This window comes from Mus caroli, unplaced genomic scaffold (assembly GCF_978045245.1).
Source record: "Mus caroli unplaced genomic scaffold, Mus_caroli_1 scaffold_6, whole genome shotgun sequence".
In the NCBI taxonomy this organism is placed as follows: Eukaryota; Metazoa; Chordata; class Mammalia; order Rodentia; family Muridae; genus Mus; species Mus caroli.
Window position 1 is genome coordinate 70,523,451 of NW_028227261.1, and position 19,752 is coordinate 70,543,202.

Sequence of the window (19,752 nt, forward strand, 5' to 3'; positions counted from 1 at the left end):
GCTGTCTTCACTTTTAATATAGAACAGTCTTAAATTGATAACATGGGTGCATATCATCAGACAGTTTGGCCACAGTGGTTTGCATATTTGAAATGAACAAACCTTACTCCTACGTTTAAGATGGAGGCCCCATAAAGTTAGACCTTAAGGACTTTCAAAGTCTTGTAATAGGAGCACACACACAAAAGTGAATCACCAATGTTAAACACGATTATAAAACTGTGAGCAACCATAACTAGGAAAACTATGTCAATGAACAATAAAATTATTTCTCTCTTCCTCTTATCAAATATTTGTTTATATTTTTATATTAAATTAAGGGTGGGCAAGTGTGCTTGTGGAGGCTCACAGTCGGTCCATGTCTGAGGAGCAGGGGAAGGCACTGAGGGCGCTGCAGGCTTCCCCCACTTCTACCTGGGGTCTGGGTTGGACTCAGCCAAACAGGCCTGAGCATCACCAGCACTGACAGCTGAGCCATCTCAAAGTGGGATGTTTAGGACTTCATTGCATTGCATTTTCTCATGAGACATAAAAATTGTGTTATAAATCAGTAAAAGAGTACAAAAAGTCAGAAATTAAGTAAGATTATTAAATTGAAACCAAAATTAGATAATAAAGCTAAAGATTTCTTTTAATTAAAAACTTACCTTCTCTTTTCTCTGCCATGCACCTATTTAATTCCTGTATTGTTGTTTTATCAATGGACATATGCATTTTAAGCTCATCTAATTCATCTTGAAGAGTCATCCTATGAAAATTTGAACAATTAACAATTACATAAAATGTGTAAGATAATGAGCAGTGTAGTTAAAAAAAGCAGCAAAGACAATTGAAAAATAGAGAATGGTAAAATAAAAGCAAAAATATAGTAACTAAATATATTCACTAGTTTTTATCCAGCATACAAATTGATTACTATGAGCATATTTTTTAGTACAAACTATCAACTCCATTGTAACAAATGCCAAATATGTAAAATATAAAACTGGATTTTTTTTTTGTATTTTAAAATATTTATGTTTCAATTTCAAATATTGTGGGAAGCCACATGTGCCGTTGCAGGGTGGCACTGTCTTCTGCTGGCCACCACGCATACATAGGCAGTAAAGTTTTTTTGCCAAGATGAGGTTTTGAGATTTGACCAAAATTAACCAATCAGATGAGAGAGAAGTTAACCAATCAGATGAGAGAGAAATTAACCAATCAGATGTAGGCATGCAAATGCATCAACCAAGCACAACCAATCCGGGTGTGAGACACGCCTCTCCTAGGCCGATATAAGCAGCACCAGTTCTGAGCTCGGGGTCTATTCGCCTCTACAATCAAGCTCTCCCAATAAACATGTGCAGAAGGATCCTGTTGCAGCATCGTTCTTGCTGGTCAAGTCGGACGCGTGCAAGAAAATATATTTATATTTATGTATATATTTACCTAAATATTTATATGTTTATATATAAATGTATATTCAATACTATATATACTATTGAATTATATAGAATATATTATTAAGTTTATATAGCTATATAAAATATATTTATATATTTCTATTTCAAATTTATATGTTTCAATATATAGCCTAAACTTTGAATTCACAATTTTGCCTTGGCTTTCTCTATGCTGGGATTATTAGCACAGCATATCATGACCAGCTAAAGAACTATTTGTGTGTGGGAGGGATGTTATAAGTGGGCACAGGGCAAAAACACTAGAACAGAGACCACATGAGGGAGAAATGTGTTGGGGGAGAGGAAGGGAGGGAGGGGGCAGGCAATAGTATCCATATGACATGACCATGGACAGGAAGCTACAAGGCAGGGAATGGGTAGAAGGGTCCAGTGTGATTGAGAGTGGCAGAAGGAGAAGGGAAGGGATCTACAAAGATGATTCACTCACTTATGTTTAAAAATGTCAAGATGAAATCTAGTATATGGCACTCAGGTTAATTTAATTAAGCATCATTTTTCAGGAGCTAGGAAGATGTACAATGTAGGCTTAGTCTGTACAATGTTTGCTATACAATCAAGAGGATCTGACTTCTGTTTCTCACACACTGCAAAGAGTGTAAAAAGGGTGGTGTGTGCTTCTAATACTTGTGCTGGGAAGGCAGAGACAGAAGGATACCAGGGGCTCACTAGCCAGCCAGTCCTACCCCTGAAAAATCTTGTTTCTACAATAAGTCATCATAATGTAAGGAGAAAACAAAACAAAACAAAGCAAAACAAAACAACACCATGGTGGAATATTAGCCTTGGAGAGTATGAGAATCTGTACTGTGAATCAAACCCAGGACTGACTGATGCCTCCCAAGGCAACATCAAGAGAAAGTTGCTTGAGGAGGCCACCATCTGTATAAAAGATGATCCCAACAATCTCAACAGAAATATGAAAACAATGGGGAAAAAAAACACAATCAGATAAATAAAACAAGGAAATGCAGGATCTGGAAGAGACTAGAGAGTCACAGAGGAGATGAGAACCTTGTCTCTATAGTCCACGAAATAGATTGGGTCAAGCAGAAGTAAAAATAACAGCTTGAAGACAGAACTTGTGAATTGTTACTGTCAGAAAGAACCTCTGACAGTAAGAGAAGTTAAAAAAGCTTGAAGAGAAAATGTGAAAGTTTTTGGATACCCTTAAAAATTATATGTTCTGATCTCTCACATACTCGAGGGAAAAGACTAGGATCATAGAAAACCTCTTCAGTAAGAAAATGGCATAAATCTGTCCACGTCCTGGGGAAGACAAAGACATCCCAGTATAAGAAACATTTAGAACTTCACATACGTACTGATGTGTTTTATAAAACTAAGTGTGGAAACTAAAAAGGAGGTAGGGGGAAGAGGGGAGGGAGGATAGCCCATGTCTAGCCACAGTTCCTTCTATGCTCTGGGCAGGCAGACACAGGAGGGCTGCTTTCCACTTGGCCCAGGGTGGGCATCTAAACCACTGACCCCACTCAGTGGGGGAAGTAGGTAGACACGGGGAAGCACCCCCCCCCCGAAACCAAAAGGCCCAGGACAACACCCTGTGCCCTGGGCTTATGAGAGAGGGCTTAGGGAGAGAGGTTCCCACACAGGCGAGAGTAAGTGCAGCGGGCCTTGAGTCCAGGAGATAGGCTATGGTTTTAGAGCTTTATTTTAGAAAGTCAGGGAGAAAGGAGAGAAGGTGGAATGAGAGAGAGACAGGTCATGGCCAAGAGGAGAAAAGGGGGAAAGGGAGAGAGAGAGAAGAAAGGATAGAGAGTAAGAGACAGTAAGAAGGAGAGAGAGTAAGAGAGTGAGAGGAGAGTAAGGGGAGTAAGAGAGCAAGAGAGCAAGAGGAGTGAGAGAGCGAGCAGGGGCCAAACAGCCCCTCTTAAAGTGTGCTGGGGCCAAACAGCCCCTCTTAAAGTGTGCTGCTATCTTTTCTGTTGCTAGGTAACTGGAAAGGCATCTAGCCTGAAGGTCAGAAGCTTGGGACATTGCCCACATGACTACTAACCATGCTTCTCTTTTGGGGGCTGAGGGGGTGGTAACTTCGACATGAGCCATGGTTACAGGAGACACGAGAGTACTCCTTCCCTCCCATGTAGGTGAATTATCATCACTGGGTCCTGGGGTTCAACATCTAGCCTCAACTGGAAACCAGGCTGTCTGTGCATAGCCCAATGCCCCACAACTAAGGATATATTTTATTTGGGGTCATGGGAAGGGGAGTTGAGAAGGGAGTAGAGGCAGAGAAAGAGAGGGGGCAAAGAAGGACAGAGGGAGAGAAAGAGAAGAAGCAGGCCAAGAACACGTGGAGAGAGAGGGGAGAGGGGAAGGGGAAAGAGGTAGAAGGGGGTCAGTGAGAGAAAAGAGTCAGATAGTCAGAGAGAGTCAGAGAGGCCAAAGAGTCCCTTTTATAGCATACCAGACCTGTATGGCTGTTGGTAGGTAACTGGTGGAATGAAGAAGGAATGCCAACATGAAAGACTATAGACATCTGTCACCATGCCATAGTATAGTTAAAATGTTAAAGTACAGGACAAAGAAGAAACATTACAATCTGCAAAAGAGTAGCACATAGAGACATTAGACCATGGTATATTTCTTTGAAGGAACTCTAAATACCAGAAGGGCATGGAGTCATGTATTTGGGTACTGAAAAAATAATTTCAACCAAGAATATTGTACCCAGCAAGGTTTTACTTTAAGTAAAGGCCTTCCAGGATAAGATAAAAGCAAGATACTTAATGGAATCTTACAGCTCTGTGGTAGTTTAAAGGAGAATGGCCCTCGTCAGCTAATATATTTTAATACTTGTCGCCAGTTGGTAGAACTGTTTGGGAAGCATTAGGAAGATGTGCACCATTCCTAGTGTGCTCTCTGCCTCCAGTCTGTGGTTTGAGATGTGAGCTCTCAGTTGTTCCTGCTGCCATGCCTTTGCTCAACCATCATGGACTCTAACCCTCTGGGACAGTAAACCTGGTTAAGTGCTCTTCTTTATTAAAATAAACAGAGACAGACAGACAGAGAGGAGAGACAGACAGAGAGATAGAGACAGAGAAAGACAGAGACAGAGATAGACAAAGAGAGACAGAGAAACAGGGAGAAGAAAACATGGGATGGAGTATGGCTCCTGAGAAAGAATAGTGATGATGACCTTGAGCCTCCACATACATACATGTGCACTCACACACATGTAGGTGCACACATGTTCATTGATACCCTTACAGAGATGTGTACCTAGACATGCATGAACAGAACACAAACTCCTGTTCATACTGATACCCACAGATCATGTATCAAGTTGTTCAACTACATTTTAACACACCTATAATCACTATATTGTATTAAAGAAATATCTAAACAAAAATGTATAATGGTATTTCCATTGTTTCATCTGCCAAAGCTGCATAACACATTGCATATATCATAAGAATATTCTATCTACAAGTGTGAATATCAAATTTAATAATTCTATCAGTATAAAGTCTAACATTGTTCTTTTGTAACTAATATAGGTTTTAATTTGAATATATTACAATGTACATTTACACCAAATTGTTATGCTAGACAGGACACAGCCATCATTGAGCTTGGTGGCCAGGGAAGATGGATCCTTCCTTCATAGTCAGCTTTGGACTCCATCACCCACCTCCCCAGGAAACACACATAAAAAGTAAAATATCACCATTTTTCTTTCACAAGATTCAAAATACCTCAGGGAAAGGAGGAGGTGGAGGTACCAGAGTTTTGCCAAAGCCAAGTAAGGGCAAACTAGCACCTCTGCTCACAAGAACAGACATATTTTGATATTAACAGCAACATGCCATCTTGGGAACAAATGAGAAAGAAACATTCCAGTTAGATAGTGATGTGTTTGTGTATCAAGTTGATAAGAGGTCAGTTGTTCTGGTGACTTCGATGGCAGCTTGACCAAAGCTAGAGTCCCTTTTGAAAGGGGACTGCCAGTTAAGCAAATGCACCCACAAGACTGCCCTGTGGGCCAGTATATGGGACATGCTTTTGGTTATAGAGTGCTGTGGAAGGGCCTAGATTACTGTGAGCAAAGCCACATGTGGGCTGGTGGACCTAGGTGACATAAGGCAGGGGAGAAGCAAGCCAGTAGAGCATTCCTCAAGGACCTCACTTCATTCCTGCTTCCAGGTTCCTGCCTTGAGTTCCTGTCTTGAGATTCTTAGGATGATCCTTATGTTGTGAAAGTGTAGACAAAATTAACCCCTTCTTCCCCAAGCTAATTTTGGTCACGGTGTTTTATCACAGCAATAGAAACTCCAGGAGACTGAAAGCCTTCATTTCTCTAGGAAGCTTTTTATAGATCTTCATTCCAGAGGCTGTCCACTTTGCTATTATATCAAAGTAAATGACTGCCAAAACTTTCTGAGTCCTACTTCTCAATTCTGAGATTATTCTAAGAACTCATACAAGGAAATCCTAACTCCCCAGCAACATATTTAGATATTTACATAGTATATATTATTTATATTTACATAATATAAATATTATATTAAGACTTAAATATTAAAATACATGATTATATAACATTATTTACAACATATTACCTCTAAGTAGCCTATTGCAAAGCAAAACCCTCAATACTCACAAAATCTATATACACTTTAAATCATCTTAAATGGGAAAACAATCTTGACCTAAAATTAATTGTTATTAATTCTTTAATGTTACATTTTAAGTTTGACTAGCAAAAGCAATTCAGGATTTTTCTGGAACATAAATAGTATTTTTATGTATCTTTAGTTATCTCTCCTAAATCCTGCAATTGATTTTTCCAGCCTCATTTTTCAAAATTAATATATGAAAGCACTAGGCCCAAATTATTAAGTGATAAAATAAAAATGATAGTTTCAGTTACTATTATAGATATGCCTGTCTGAGGTAAAATCCAGTAAAAGTTTTTGTTTTGTTTTGTTTTGTCTCAAATTCAGATTGTAGCTATATCCTTGCATTTTATGTTGTTTCAAATACTCCAAAAATCATAAGCCTATCTATGTACATTTTAAAATAAGCATTCCAACCATAATTTTTAGTGTATAAGGAGTTTTTAAAAAGGAAATGAGAAAATGACCAGGTTTCTTACTTAGGTAATTTTAGGGTTCCAGGAGACCTCAAAATCTGTGAGCCTAGTAAATGTTTTTCTCTGTTAGCTTTTTAAAAAGTATTTACTACAATGACAGAATCCTCATTAATAGATCTTATAGAAATAGAAGAAGAACCAATACAGAAGTCAATAAATGCAAGAATAAATTTATGAATATATATTCATTACCCTGCTCAAAGTAGACTACAAAGAAAGAAACAAAAAATTTAAAGTATTCTTATAATAAGTTTTCAAAATATTTTTAGTGTTAGTTTACACACATACACACACACACATACACACACATACACACACAGAGAGTTCTTAAAATAAAAGCAAGAAAAAGAACCAAATCATAAACCTAGAAATGTTAAGTAAAATGACAAAAATTAAAATTATTTAACAATACAAGAAAAATCTTTACTTTTTTCTTTTTTCAGTTTTACTTACATGTGTGTTGGTGTCTGTGTGTGTGCGTGCGTGCGTGTGTGTGTGTGTGTGTGTGTGTGTGTGTGTGTAGGAACACACAGAGGCCAGAGGAAGGTCAGAGCCCCTGAGCTGGAGGTACAGGCGGTTGTGAGCTGCTGCTGTGGCTACTAGGAAATGAACTTGGGTCCCAAATTTATACAAAGAACTCATGCAAGGGAATCCTGAGGGTGTTCATACTGAGTGTAACTGCTAAGCCATCTTTCAAGTCATAAAAAATTATTTTCTTCCATTTTTATTGGTTATTTTATTTATTTACATTTCAAATGTTATCCCCTTTCCATTTTCCCCTCCACAAGCCCCCTAGCTCCTCCCCCGTCCCCTGTCTCTATGAGGGTGCTCCCTGACCTGCCTACCCACTCTTGCCTCAGTGCCCTAGCATTCCCCTACCCTGGGTCATGGAGCCTACATAGGAACAAGGGGTTCCCCTCCCAATGATACCCGATAAGGCTTAAAGAAAAAAAAGAAAGAAAAAAAATGCTCTATTTTCCCTCAGGATAATTCTTCAAATAATTAAATTTATAGTTTGATGTCCATATGTGTATCTTTTGTTTAAATAAACATACACATACATATATAAAGATTTTAAAGATTTTAGGTGCTATGAATATAACAGCATCCTCTCAGGAAGATTACAAACAAGAGGACATACACAAAGACACAAGTCCACTTAAGCACACAATGACTAAGTTCAGATGAGGATTCTTATCTGCTTAGCCGATAACATACAAAATACTGAAGTAGTTCAGCTCAATAGAGAAAAAATAAATATACTTCTTGTCAGCTCTGGATGCAGAGATGTCTAAAAGACACTAGTAGAAAAACTTGTTCTGGCGACATGAAACATTCCATTCAAATAAGAAGAAGATAAGCATTCATTACTGAACCATCATCACGTAGGACTTATGCTAGGCGCAGTGAGCCTTAACAAGTATAAATAATACAAAGCATTTTCTATGACCTCAGCATAATAAGTTGGAAACCATTATTAGAGAGTTGTCTGAAAACTCCTCAAGCATTTTAAATTAAAGAACTTACACCTGATAAATACAAGTCTGCTTGGCTGGACTTCAGACTGCCTCCTGAATTTTCTCAGACTCCCGAGCACTGATAAACCTAGTATTAGATGTATACCCCCACTGGTGCAGCTTGCAGGAGCCTTTCTGTGCCATGCTGCCTCACCCTCTGCTACTCCATCAGCACCTGGGCAGTCTTTAGAAACATTCCACTAGGTCAGTTTAGCTACTCGCCCTTCCTGCGATGTCTTCTCTTAGTAATCTCCACCCGGTGATCCCACTCCGCTCCTGAGTTGTTAATTCTCATCTTCCCAGCCTGCAGATGAGGCTGAAACCAATCTTTCTTCCCCACTTCAGAGCCCTAGTCATTTCCACAGTGACTGTTGAATTGATTCTTCCCTTTTACACTTCAACCGATATCACAGAATGTTCTTCCTTCCAAACTTACTTATATCAGAGAAAAATACTAGAGGAGCTAGAAAATATTTTGAACTTATCAAAAGTCAAAGCACAGTATTTCATAATAAGTACAGATGAAACAATCCTTAGATAGTGAGAGCATTACTGTACTTTCAACAGCAAAGAAGAAAGATCTGAAAGGCTGCAAGCTTCTCACAGAAGAAGCTGAAACAACAATCAAACTGAGAACAACTCACATTTGCAATGGAAGTGCCTTCTTTTACAGAACCTATATAAGTATTTTCCTCTTTTTTACAGAATTTATTACCTCTTTAATTCACCCCATAGTACTTCTCTGTATGCTACAGACAGTAGTCCTTCCCTGGACATATACCGCTCAGGTACTTTTTCTCACTCTAAAGTAGTAGTTTTTTTAAAATTCACTTAATGGTATCTTCCAATGAGAAGTTCTTCCTGACTTTCCTACAGTCACCTTAACAACTTTTAGTTCATAGTAACTATTCCATACAGAAACCTGAACCTAGCCCGAGGTCACAGAGACATGCTCCTATACACTTCTCTAAGCATTTCACTGCTTAGCCCTGTACATTTACACTTGCATTAATGGTGTCTTTTGCCTTGCAGAAGCTTTGCAGTTTCATGAGGTCCCACTTGTCAATTCTCGATCTTACAGCACAAGCCATAAATCAAGAGTTGACTTTGGGATATGTTATGAGATAAGCCATCCAACTCATTAAAATAGAATTATTTAATTGAGTTTCTTGGTAACATTAATCATAGACTAGTGTGCTATTTATTATTTCCAACCATTCTTAGTTCTAAAAGCAGCTACATTTTTATTGACATGCAAATTCTGTTTAACATCTGTAACTATAATGAGATTTTTGAGTATATAAAATGATTGAAATTATATAATGTAAAAATGTTAAAAATTATAAAAAAACCTAATAGCCAGATTTTAATATATACCATATTAATTCATCTTTATTATTTTTGTAAATATACAGAATGAGCTATAAATATTATTAGCCCATCCAATATTATATATATCACTTTATAAAATTAATAATTTTCTTAATTTGTCATTACTATGAAAATGGTACAGCAAATACTTTGAAAACAGCTCAGAAGTTGCTTAAAAAATTAAATACAAAATTACCAAAAGAGTCTTAAAATAAAACTTATATGTAACTACAATATGAGATAAAATCACCCATAGGTTTAAGTTGAATTGAAAGTTATTAAGAATTTGAAGTTATGTTACTATTGTTCCCCCCTGAGTATCTACGCCCCAAATACAAGGATACCCAAATTTATAAAAGAAACATTAATAAGCTTAAATCACACTTTGAACCCCACACATAAACAGACTTTAATATCCCATTCTCACCAATGGACAGGTCATTGAAACTGAAACTAAACAGAAAATTCTGATACTAAATATCTGCAGAACACTTTGTCCAAACATGAAATAATGTCCCTTCTCAGCACCTCATTGAACCTTTTCCAAAATTGATCATAGTTGGTCACAAATCTCAACAGATACAAGAAAATTGAAAGAACCCCCTGTAACCTATCATACTACCATAGAGTAAAACTGAATTTCAACAATAACAGAAAAAAAAAGAAAGTCTACAAAGTCATGGAAACCGAACAACTCTCTACTCAATTACCATTGGATCAAGGAAGAAATTAAAGTATTTCTAGAATTCAATGAAAATGAAGGCATAACATACCCAAACTTATGGGACACAAAGAAAGCAGTAATAAGAGGAAAATTCATAACCTAAGTGCCTCCATAAAGAAATTAGTGAGATCTCATACTGGCTTCTTGACATTGGCAATTTCCTTGATAAATACCACTTACTAAAGTTAAATGAAGATCAGGAAAACAATATCAATAGGACTATATCCCCCAGGGAAGTAGAAGCAATTATTAAAATTCTTCTAAACAAACAAACAAAGCTCAGGACCAGAAGGTTTTAGTACAGAACTCTATCCATACTTTCAAAGAAGAGCTGACAGAAATACTCCTCAAACTATTCCAAAAATAGAAACAGAAGAACTATGAGGTCATAGTCACCCTGATATCTAAATCACACAAAGACTCAACCAAGAAAGAAAATTTCACACCATTCTCCCTTATGAACATTGATGCAAAGATATTAAAAAAAAAATCTTTGCAAACAAAATCCAAGAACACATCAAAAACATCATCCACCATAATCAAGTAGGCTTAGTACCAGAGATGGAGGAATGGCTCTACAAACAAATATCCATCCAGATGTGGAGTGATGGGAACACGCCTCCATTGTTGGTAGGAGTGCAAATTGTAAATCAAGTTTGCAAATTTTGGGATTCAATTTGGTTCTTCCTCAGAAAATTGGGAATATTTCTAATTCAAGAGCCAGTTATACCACTACTGGGCATATACCAAAAAAGATGCTCCACCATGCCACAAGGACATGGTTCATAGCAGCTTTATTCATAATAGTCAGAAACTGGAAACAAGCTATATGTCCCACTACTGAATAATGGATAAAGAAAATGTGGTACATATTATTATTATTCAGTTATTAACAATCAGGACATCATGAAATTTGCAGGCAAATGGATGAAACTAGAAAATATCATCTGAGTGAGTAATCCAGACCCAGAAAGACACATGTGGTATATACTCACTTCTAAGCGGAAAGTAGCCATAAAGTGCAGAATAACCATGCTATAATCCACAGACCCAAAGAAGCTAAATAATAAGGAGGTCCCGAGAGATACTGCTTGAATATCAGCCAGAAAGGGGAAAAACAATCAGTGGAGGTAGATGGAGAGAGGGACCTGGGTGGGGGAGGGGGTGAAGAGGGGAACAGGGATAGGAATCAGATTTGGGGAGACGGTGGGAGGAAGATGGTTGGGAGTGAGTAGAAATTGGTGGGAAGCATCTCTGAGACTCACTAGAGAGCAGGGACAATGCAAACTCCCAGGAACCTATGGGGGTGACCCTAACAATGGGGGATATGGAACCTGAACCAGAAAATACTTCCATTGATAGACTGGAACACCATCCTAGCCATCCTAGCCACATAACCTTGGAGCTGCATTCTGTGCTGCCTACAAAATACCCAGATGTAAAGATGGGGCAAAAATGAGGGAATGGCCAACCAATGACTGGCCCAAACTTGAAACTCACATCATGAGAGAAAGCCCACCCCTGACACTATAAATGGTATTCCACTGTACTTGCAGAGAGGCACCTAGCATAACTGTTATCTGAGAAACTTCACCTAGCAACTGATGAAAACAGATACAGAGACCCATAGTCAATCATTAGGTGGGGCTTAAGGAATCCTATGGAAGAGGGGAGGATTAAAGAAGCCAGAGATGTCAAAAACACCCCAAGACAACATACAGAATCAACTATCTAGGGCCCATAAGGACCCAAGGAGACTGAACCTCCGACCAAATAGCATGCATGGGATGGACCTAGGCCCTGTCACTTCATGTGGGACTCCTAACAGGGCCTGTCTCTGAGTCTGTTGCCTGCCTTAAGATCTCTTTCCCCTAACTGGCTGCCTTTCCTATCCACAGTAGCAGAAGATGAGCCTAGTCATAATACAGTCTAGTCCACCAAGGAGGGTTGATAGACATGGGAGGTTTCCCCTTTTCTGAGAAGAAAGAGAGGATGAGAGAATTGGGGAGGGAAGAGAGAAAACTGAAAGGAGAGAAGGGGAGGCTTTGATTGGGATATAAAGGAAATAAATAAGAGTGGAAGAGAAATGAGATTCTGTGAGGTGAGAGTGACAGAGAATAATACATACATTAAGTATATCATAAAGCCTAAAATACCATAGGGTTGAAAGCTGACAAGAGAGGAAATAAAGAGGTGGATGGACAGGAAGAAACAGACCACAAGAAAAGCAAAAGAAAAGAGTTAAAGGACAATTATGGTTTAAAGTGAGTTTGATCAAAATTGAGTAGTGGTGATAATTTTTTGTAAAACATCATGTGGTATTACTATATATTTTAAATTTTTTTTGTTTGTTTTTCAAGACAGAGTTTCTCTGTGTAGCTCTGGCTGTCCTGGAACTCACTTTGTAGACCAGGCTGGCCTCAAACTCAGAAATCCGCCTACCTCTGCCTCCCGAGTGCTGGGATTAAAGGCGTGCACCACAGGAAATATATATTTATTAACTGTATCATGTATTTTATTATTATGAAAACTAGGTATTTTTCTTAGTTTAGTCCTTTAAGATAGGGACTTAGATAGAACTTTTAATTAATGTTCTATATACTAATTTTCATATTTCATAATACATTTTATCAATTGTTATGGTGATTGCACTTTATACACCAAAGTGATAAACTGCCTTAGTATATGGAGTCCTATCAGTAAATTCATAGCCATTTAATTTGTGGTTGTCAGTTCAAAGTATGACCATTTCTCAGGAAGTTCTGCTTTGGTATTTTTTAATAGAAGTAGAAAATGTATGTTTTTGCTTTATGTCTCTACCATCTCCTATTATTGCTCATCTTAGCAAATCAACATGTTCAACTGAACAAGAAAGCAAAGAGAACCTAGGAGAAATTTTGTTGTTTTGCTATGTAGCAACCAAAGGGTGACTTTACCTCCCTGGGACATAGTCTTACCTATATAATAACCCCAGACTTTGAAACAATTACTCTTGTATAAAACATTGAATATTCAGTCTCTAGTTTAGTGCCTAGTTTCTGAATTATACTAATAAATATTAACTCTATGAATGTCTATATAAATACCTGATAGATAAATACTGAAGAAGGCAGTCAATTTCTCCATTTATACGTTACTGATTTCTTGGTTTCTTGTTAAAATAGAGTAACAAGTAGTTATATGTCATAAATTTATATGAAATGATATATACAGAAAGTACATAAAGAGGAAATGTTCAAGTCTTTACATTTTTATGCCATAGAAGTGTTTAATATTCCTGACCAACCCCCTTTGGCACTGGACAGCCAACTTGTAGGAGTCCATCAAGAACCATCTTCTCTGCAACCGCCCAGAACCCCTTACATGCCTCATCCAAGTCTTCCATTTAGAAGGAGGTCCTACCTCCTTCTCCATAGTCAAAACTCATGATTTTCCTGGACTCTTCCACCCATACCTTCTTCCTAACCCACCAGATCTAGCACAAGTCCCACAATCCATTACCTGGCCTAATCTGGCCTAACCCGGGTCTCACTAGACAATACCTTCCTATTCTGTTAGGGAATTCCACAAGTTCCTCTCACCATCTCCAATATTTTCACACAGCCAGATCTATCCCCAAACTCCAGGCTCAGAGCAAGAAGCACATCCTATCTACCAGTCCAGTTTCCTCTGTCCAGCTCACTTCATTTCACCCAAGCCAGTTTGAACCTCTAGGCCCAAACCATCTGTACATTCCATTTTCTGCCCTAAGTTGTTGTCCATATCAGAAGTAACAAAAAGAAGTTAACATGCCCAGATCTCATAGGGATCCATCCCATCTGCAGACACCAAACCCAGACACTATTGCTGATGCTAAGAAGTGCTTGCTTATAGGAGTCTGGTATGGCTGCTCTCTTAAGAGGTTCTACCAACACCCGACCAATACAGATGCAGATACTCACAGCTCACCATCAAACTGAGCATAGGGACACCAATGAAAGAGCTAAGGGAAGGAATGAAGGAGCTGAAGGGGACTGCAACCCCATAGGGTAAGCAATATCAACTAACCTGACCAACCAGAGCCCCTAGGTACTAAACCACCACCCAAAGAGTAGACATGGAGGGCTCCATGGCTCCAGATACATATGTAGCAGAGGATGGCCTTATCTGACATCAATGAGAGGGGGGCCCTTGGTCCTATGAAGGCTTCATTCCCCAGCATAGGGGGGTGCTAGGGGAGTGTGTGACTGGATGGAGAAGCATCCCTCATAGAGGCAAGGGGGGGAGGGGGAGATAGAAGATGGAATGGGATGGTTGTGGAGTGATAACCACCAGGAAGTGGGATATCATTTGAAATGTAAATGAATAAAATGATGAGAGAGATAGAGAGAGAAAGAGAGAGAGAGAGAGAGAGAGAGAGAGAGAGAGAGAGAGAGAGAGAGAGAGAGAATAGATCAAGCCAGTATCTTCTCTCCAAAACCTACCAGCTTTGTAAAAATGTTTTTCCAGTGAAATTTATCTAATCAACTCCAGGACACAAGATGTAAAAGAACAACCATAAAATTAATCAAAGAATTCACGTAGTTTAAAGAAAACAAAAGGTAACAGCTCAATAAAATCAAGGACTTAGCCATCCTGATTGGTATAAGGTGGGATAACAGGGTCATTTTGATTTGCATTTCCCTGATAACTAAGGTCTTTCAATATTTCTTTAAGTGCTTCTCAGCCATTCAAGATTCCTGTTTAAGAATTCTCTGTTTAGCTTTGTACCCTGTCGTACTTGGGTTATTTGGTTTTTTGGAGTCTAACTTCTTCAGTCTTTATATATTCAACTTTATAATATTCAAACTTTATATAGTTTGAATATTAGCCTTCTATTGGATATAGGGTCAGTGAAGATCTCTACCCAGTCTGTAGGAGCTTTGTCCCATTGACAGTGTCCTTTGCCTTACAGAAGCTTTCAGTCTCTCTCCTGAGGTCCCATTTGTCAATTGTTGATCTTACAGCCTGAGCCATCAGCGTTCTGTTAAGGAAAATTTCCCCTGTGCCAATGCATTTGAGGCTGTTTCCCACCTTTTCTTCTATTAGATTCAGTGTATATCATTTTATGTTGAGGCCCTTCATCCACCTGGACTTGAGCTTTGTAAAAAGTGTAAATATGGACCAATTTTCATTCTTCTATATGTACTCTGCCAGTTAGACCAGCAAGCACCATTTCTTGAATATGCTGTCTTTTTTTCCACTGCATGTATTTGGCTTCTTTGTCAAAGATCAAGTGTCCATAGGTGTGTGGATTTATTTCTGGGTCTTTAATTCTATTCTATTGATCAACCTGTCTATCTCTGCACCTATACCATGTTTTTTTGTTTTTTTGTTTGTTTTTTTGTTTGTTTGTTTGTTTTTTGTCACTATTGCTGTGTAGTACATGTTAAGGTCAGGGATGGTGGTTCCCCCCAGAAGTTTTTATTGTTGAGAATTGTTTTCACTATCCTGAATTTTTTGTTTTAACATATAAAGAATTGTTCTTTCCATGTCTATGAAGAACTGTGTTTGAATTTTGATGGGAATTGCATGGAATCTGTAGGTTGCTTTTGGTAAGATGACATTTTTACTATGTTAACCCTACTAATCCATGAGCATGAGAGATCTTTTCACCTTCTGAGGTCTTCATTTTCTTTCGTCAGGGAGGGACTTGAAGTTCTTGTCATATAGAACTTTCACTTGCTTGGTTAGAATTATACCAAGATACTCTAAAGTGTATTGTTTCACTAATTTCTTTCTCATCCCATTTATCATTTGTAAAAAGGAAGGCTACTGATTTGTTTGAGTGAATTTTATATCCAGCTACTTTGCTGGTGGGATTGCAAACTGGTACAATCACTCTGGAAATCAATCTGACAGTTCCTTAGAAAATTGGAAATAGTTCTACCAGAAGACCCAGCTATACCATTCCTGTGTATATACCCAAAAGATGCTCCACCATACCACAAGGATACATGTTCTACTATGTTCATAGCAGCCTTATTTGTAATAGCCTTGAAAAAATTGAAAAAATTCCAGATGTCCCTCAAACTAAGAATGGATACAGAAAATGTGCTTTATTTACACAATGTCATACTATCTGGCCATAAAAAATGAGGACATCATGAATTTTGCAGGCAAATGGATGGAAGCAGAAAAATATCTTCCTGAGAGAGGAAACACAGACCCTAAATGACATACATGGTATGTACTCAGTGATAAGTGAATATTAGCCAAAAAGTAGAGAAAACTCATGATACAACTCACAGATGGAATAAAGCTTAACAAGAAGAAAGGCCAAAGTGTGAACACTTCAATCCCACTTAGAAGGGGGAACAAAATAATCATTGGTGGCAGAGGAAGGGAGGGACCTGGGAGGGAGAGAGAGAAGGAAAGGAGAGAGGAGAGGAGATTGGATCAAATATGAAGAAGATTGGAAAGAAGTCCAGAGGGCCAGGAGAATGAGTGGAAATAGGTAGCAGTGGGAGGAGATGGTACGAGGGGAACATCTAGAAAGTCCCAGAGACCTGAGATGTGAGAGGTTCCCAGGACTCAATTCTGATGGCCTGAGCCGAAATACCCAACAGTCCGGAGATAGAACCTGAAGGTATCACCTCCAGTAGATAGACATGGATCCTGGTTAAGGATTGGGCCACCCAACCATCTTCAAAAATTTTGACACAGAATTATTCCTGTCTAAAGTAAATGCAGGAACAAAATGGAGCAGAGACTGAAGGAAAGGCTATCCAGTGACTGGCCAACTTGGGATCCATCCCATGGGCAGGCATCAAATCCTGACACTGTTATTAATGCCATGCTTTGTTCACAGACAGGAGCCAGGCATAGCTATCCTCAGAGTCTCTACCAGCAGCTGATTGAGACAAAAGCAGAAAATCACAGCCAACCATTGGGTTGAGGTTGGAAACCTCTATGAAAGAATTAGGGGAATGACTGAAGTAGCTGAAGGGGATTGCAACCCCATAAGAAGAACAACAGAATCTACTAACCCAGACCCTTCAGAGCTCCCAGAGACTAAGTCACCAACCAAAAAGCATACATGGGCTGGTCCTTGTCTGACCTCAGTGGGAGAGGATGCACCTAATTCTATACAAACTTGATGCTCCCAGAGGGGGCAACATTTGGAATGTAATAAACAAAATAAATAAAGTGAAAGAAAGAAAAAATTAAAAAGAAACTTCAGAAAAAAAAAACAAACACCTGAATGATCCCAAAGAAAACACAAAAATAAAGCTGACAGGAATACTGAGGACCATCTAGGATCAGAGAATAGGCTTCAACAGAGAAACAGAAACACTGATGAGGACTCAAGCTGAAAAGAAGATGGAATTGAAATATGAAAAACTCAACTATAAGATACAAGGACTATAAAATACAAAGATAAAATATAGGATCTAAAGCAAATGAGCAAAAAAAATAGATTATTTTAAAAAGATCTACAGGAAAGGAACATAGAGGAAATATGAGATATTATGAAAAAACTTTGAGTTATATGCATAGTTGAGAGAGATGACTTCCCCATTAATGCTGTGGGCCATGTTTTCTAATTTGCCCAGCTTGGACCCTACATCTGCACATGCGCTCACCCTGCCCCCTCCCTGAACGTGCCAACCTACACGCAGCTAGCCTAGGTGCTGCGCATGCCCGCGGCCTCCATGCACGTGGTCTCCACCCCCCCTCCATCCTGGCAGAATGTACATGCGCATGCCTATGTTCAACAAGATCATAGAAAAAAACCTCCCCAAAGTAAGGAATGATGAATCCATACAGATACAAGAAGAAAGTAATATTTAGGTCTAAAGAAATTAGTGAGTACAGAAGGACCATGAAAAGAAATGTGAAGCCGTCATTTGTAAGATACAAAGTACCACTAAGAACACCACCACCAAAAGCCCTCATAGTGACAATTACACAAACATTTCAATAGAAACTGTAAATATCAATGGTATCAACTCTATTACTAAAAGACACTGACTGAATAAATGATTCAGAAACAAAATCCCATCTATTTTTACATTAAGATGTGCACCACCTTAGAGTAAAAGGAGAGACAAAAGTGCTCATATTAAATGGGACCAGGAAACAAGCAGGTGTCCCCATCCTGATGTCTGACAAAATAAATATTAATAATAGTCTTTGATGGTGATGATGGTAATAATAAAAAATCAGAAAAGATGAAAAGGGACATCATTCCAATCAAGTGAATAGTTAACTAAGAAGATGTTAATATCCTAAATATATATGCACCAAACTCTGGAGTGGCCAATTTCATAAAAAAAAAATCTATAACTGGACTTAAAGACACAGATAAACATAAATCCATCAATAGTAGGTGATTTCAATACCCCACTTTCTCTATTTTGCAGGTCATTTGGACAAAAACTAAATATAGAGACATCAGAATTTGTTATTGTATATCCGTTGGACTTAACAAATACCCAGAGTATTCCATTCAAAAACCAAAGAATACACCTTCTACTCAGCAGCACATGAAAGCTTTCCTAAATTAGAGCATATCCTGGGATATAAAATGAATCTTTACAAATTCAAAAGCCTAAAGTCACTATGTGTGTTTTATCTGGCCACAATGCAATAAAACTTAAAATTGACAACAAACAGATATGTAATAAATACAAAATCTCATAGAGATTAAACAACTTATTACTGGATGATAAATGAATCAAAGAAGTGAAGTGGAAACTTAAAGGTTCTTTGGAGAGTCAGTTGTATTGTATGATGCTTTGCTGTGGCAAACACGTGAATGAGTGTTTTCCTGAAGTGGACACAGATGAAAGACTAAGGCAGGCTCGTGAAAGAACATTTCACTGAAGCAGACACAGGAGAGAGAATGTTGTACTAAAGCAAACACATGAAAGGAAACGTGATGAAGGATGCTAACAACAGGCGTGTATCGGTCCCCCTCCCATTGTGGAGTTCAGTTCCATTTGTCAGGACTCCGCAGACTTGGGCTGCCAGATGCAGGTGCTGAGCTCTGAGGCAAGATCCGTGCTGAGGCAAGGCACCTGGAGGACATGTGATGCTTGGAGGGAATAAACAGGTCTTGACGGACAGAGCTTGGCTTGCTGGTACAGCCAGATGTGCAAGACCACATCTTAACTGAGGTAAACTCAATAGAGAAAATGCCTCCATAAGGTTGGCCTGTAAGGCATTTTCTTTCTTTTCTTTTCTTTTCTTTTCGTTTCTTTCGTTTCTGTTTTTGTTTTTTGTTTTTTTGTTTTTTTTAGGCATTTTTTAAATTAGTGATTGATGCTTTGGGTCATCGTGTTTTGCCACAGCAACAGAAATCCTAACCAAGTCACTTCAGGGCAATAGAAAAGTAACTAAGACAAATAATAACTAAAAGCCTCGTAGCTAAAACATGTCCAAGACCCAATGGATTCATAGCAAAATTCTACATGGCAAAGAGTTACAACCAATACTTAAGCATTCAAAAGAATAAAAACAGAAGAAACATTCCCAAACTCCTTCTATGAAGCCAGGGGGCAGCCCAGCCTCAGAGGCAACTTCCACTTGAGGACCTAA

The 19,752-nt window shown here is 38.4% G+C and overlaps 1 protein-coding gene across 3 annotated transcripts in view; it reads right to left on the bottom strand.

The window, feature by feature from the left end:
• Positions 1-19,752, bottom strand: part of Cntln (centlein) — a 243,179-nt gene that overhangs the window by 91,608 nt on the left and 131,819 nt on the right. For all 3 annotated transcript variants that reach the window (XM_085839197.1, XM_085839196.1, XM_085839198.1), the window contains one exon: positions 648-748. In XM_085839197.1, the coding sequence (XP_085695323.1) occupies positions 648-748 (101 nt within the window). The remainder of the gene's footprint in view (positions 1-647; positions 749-19,752) is intronic.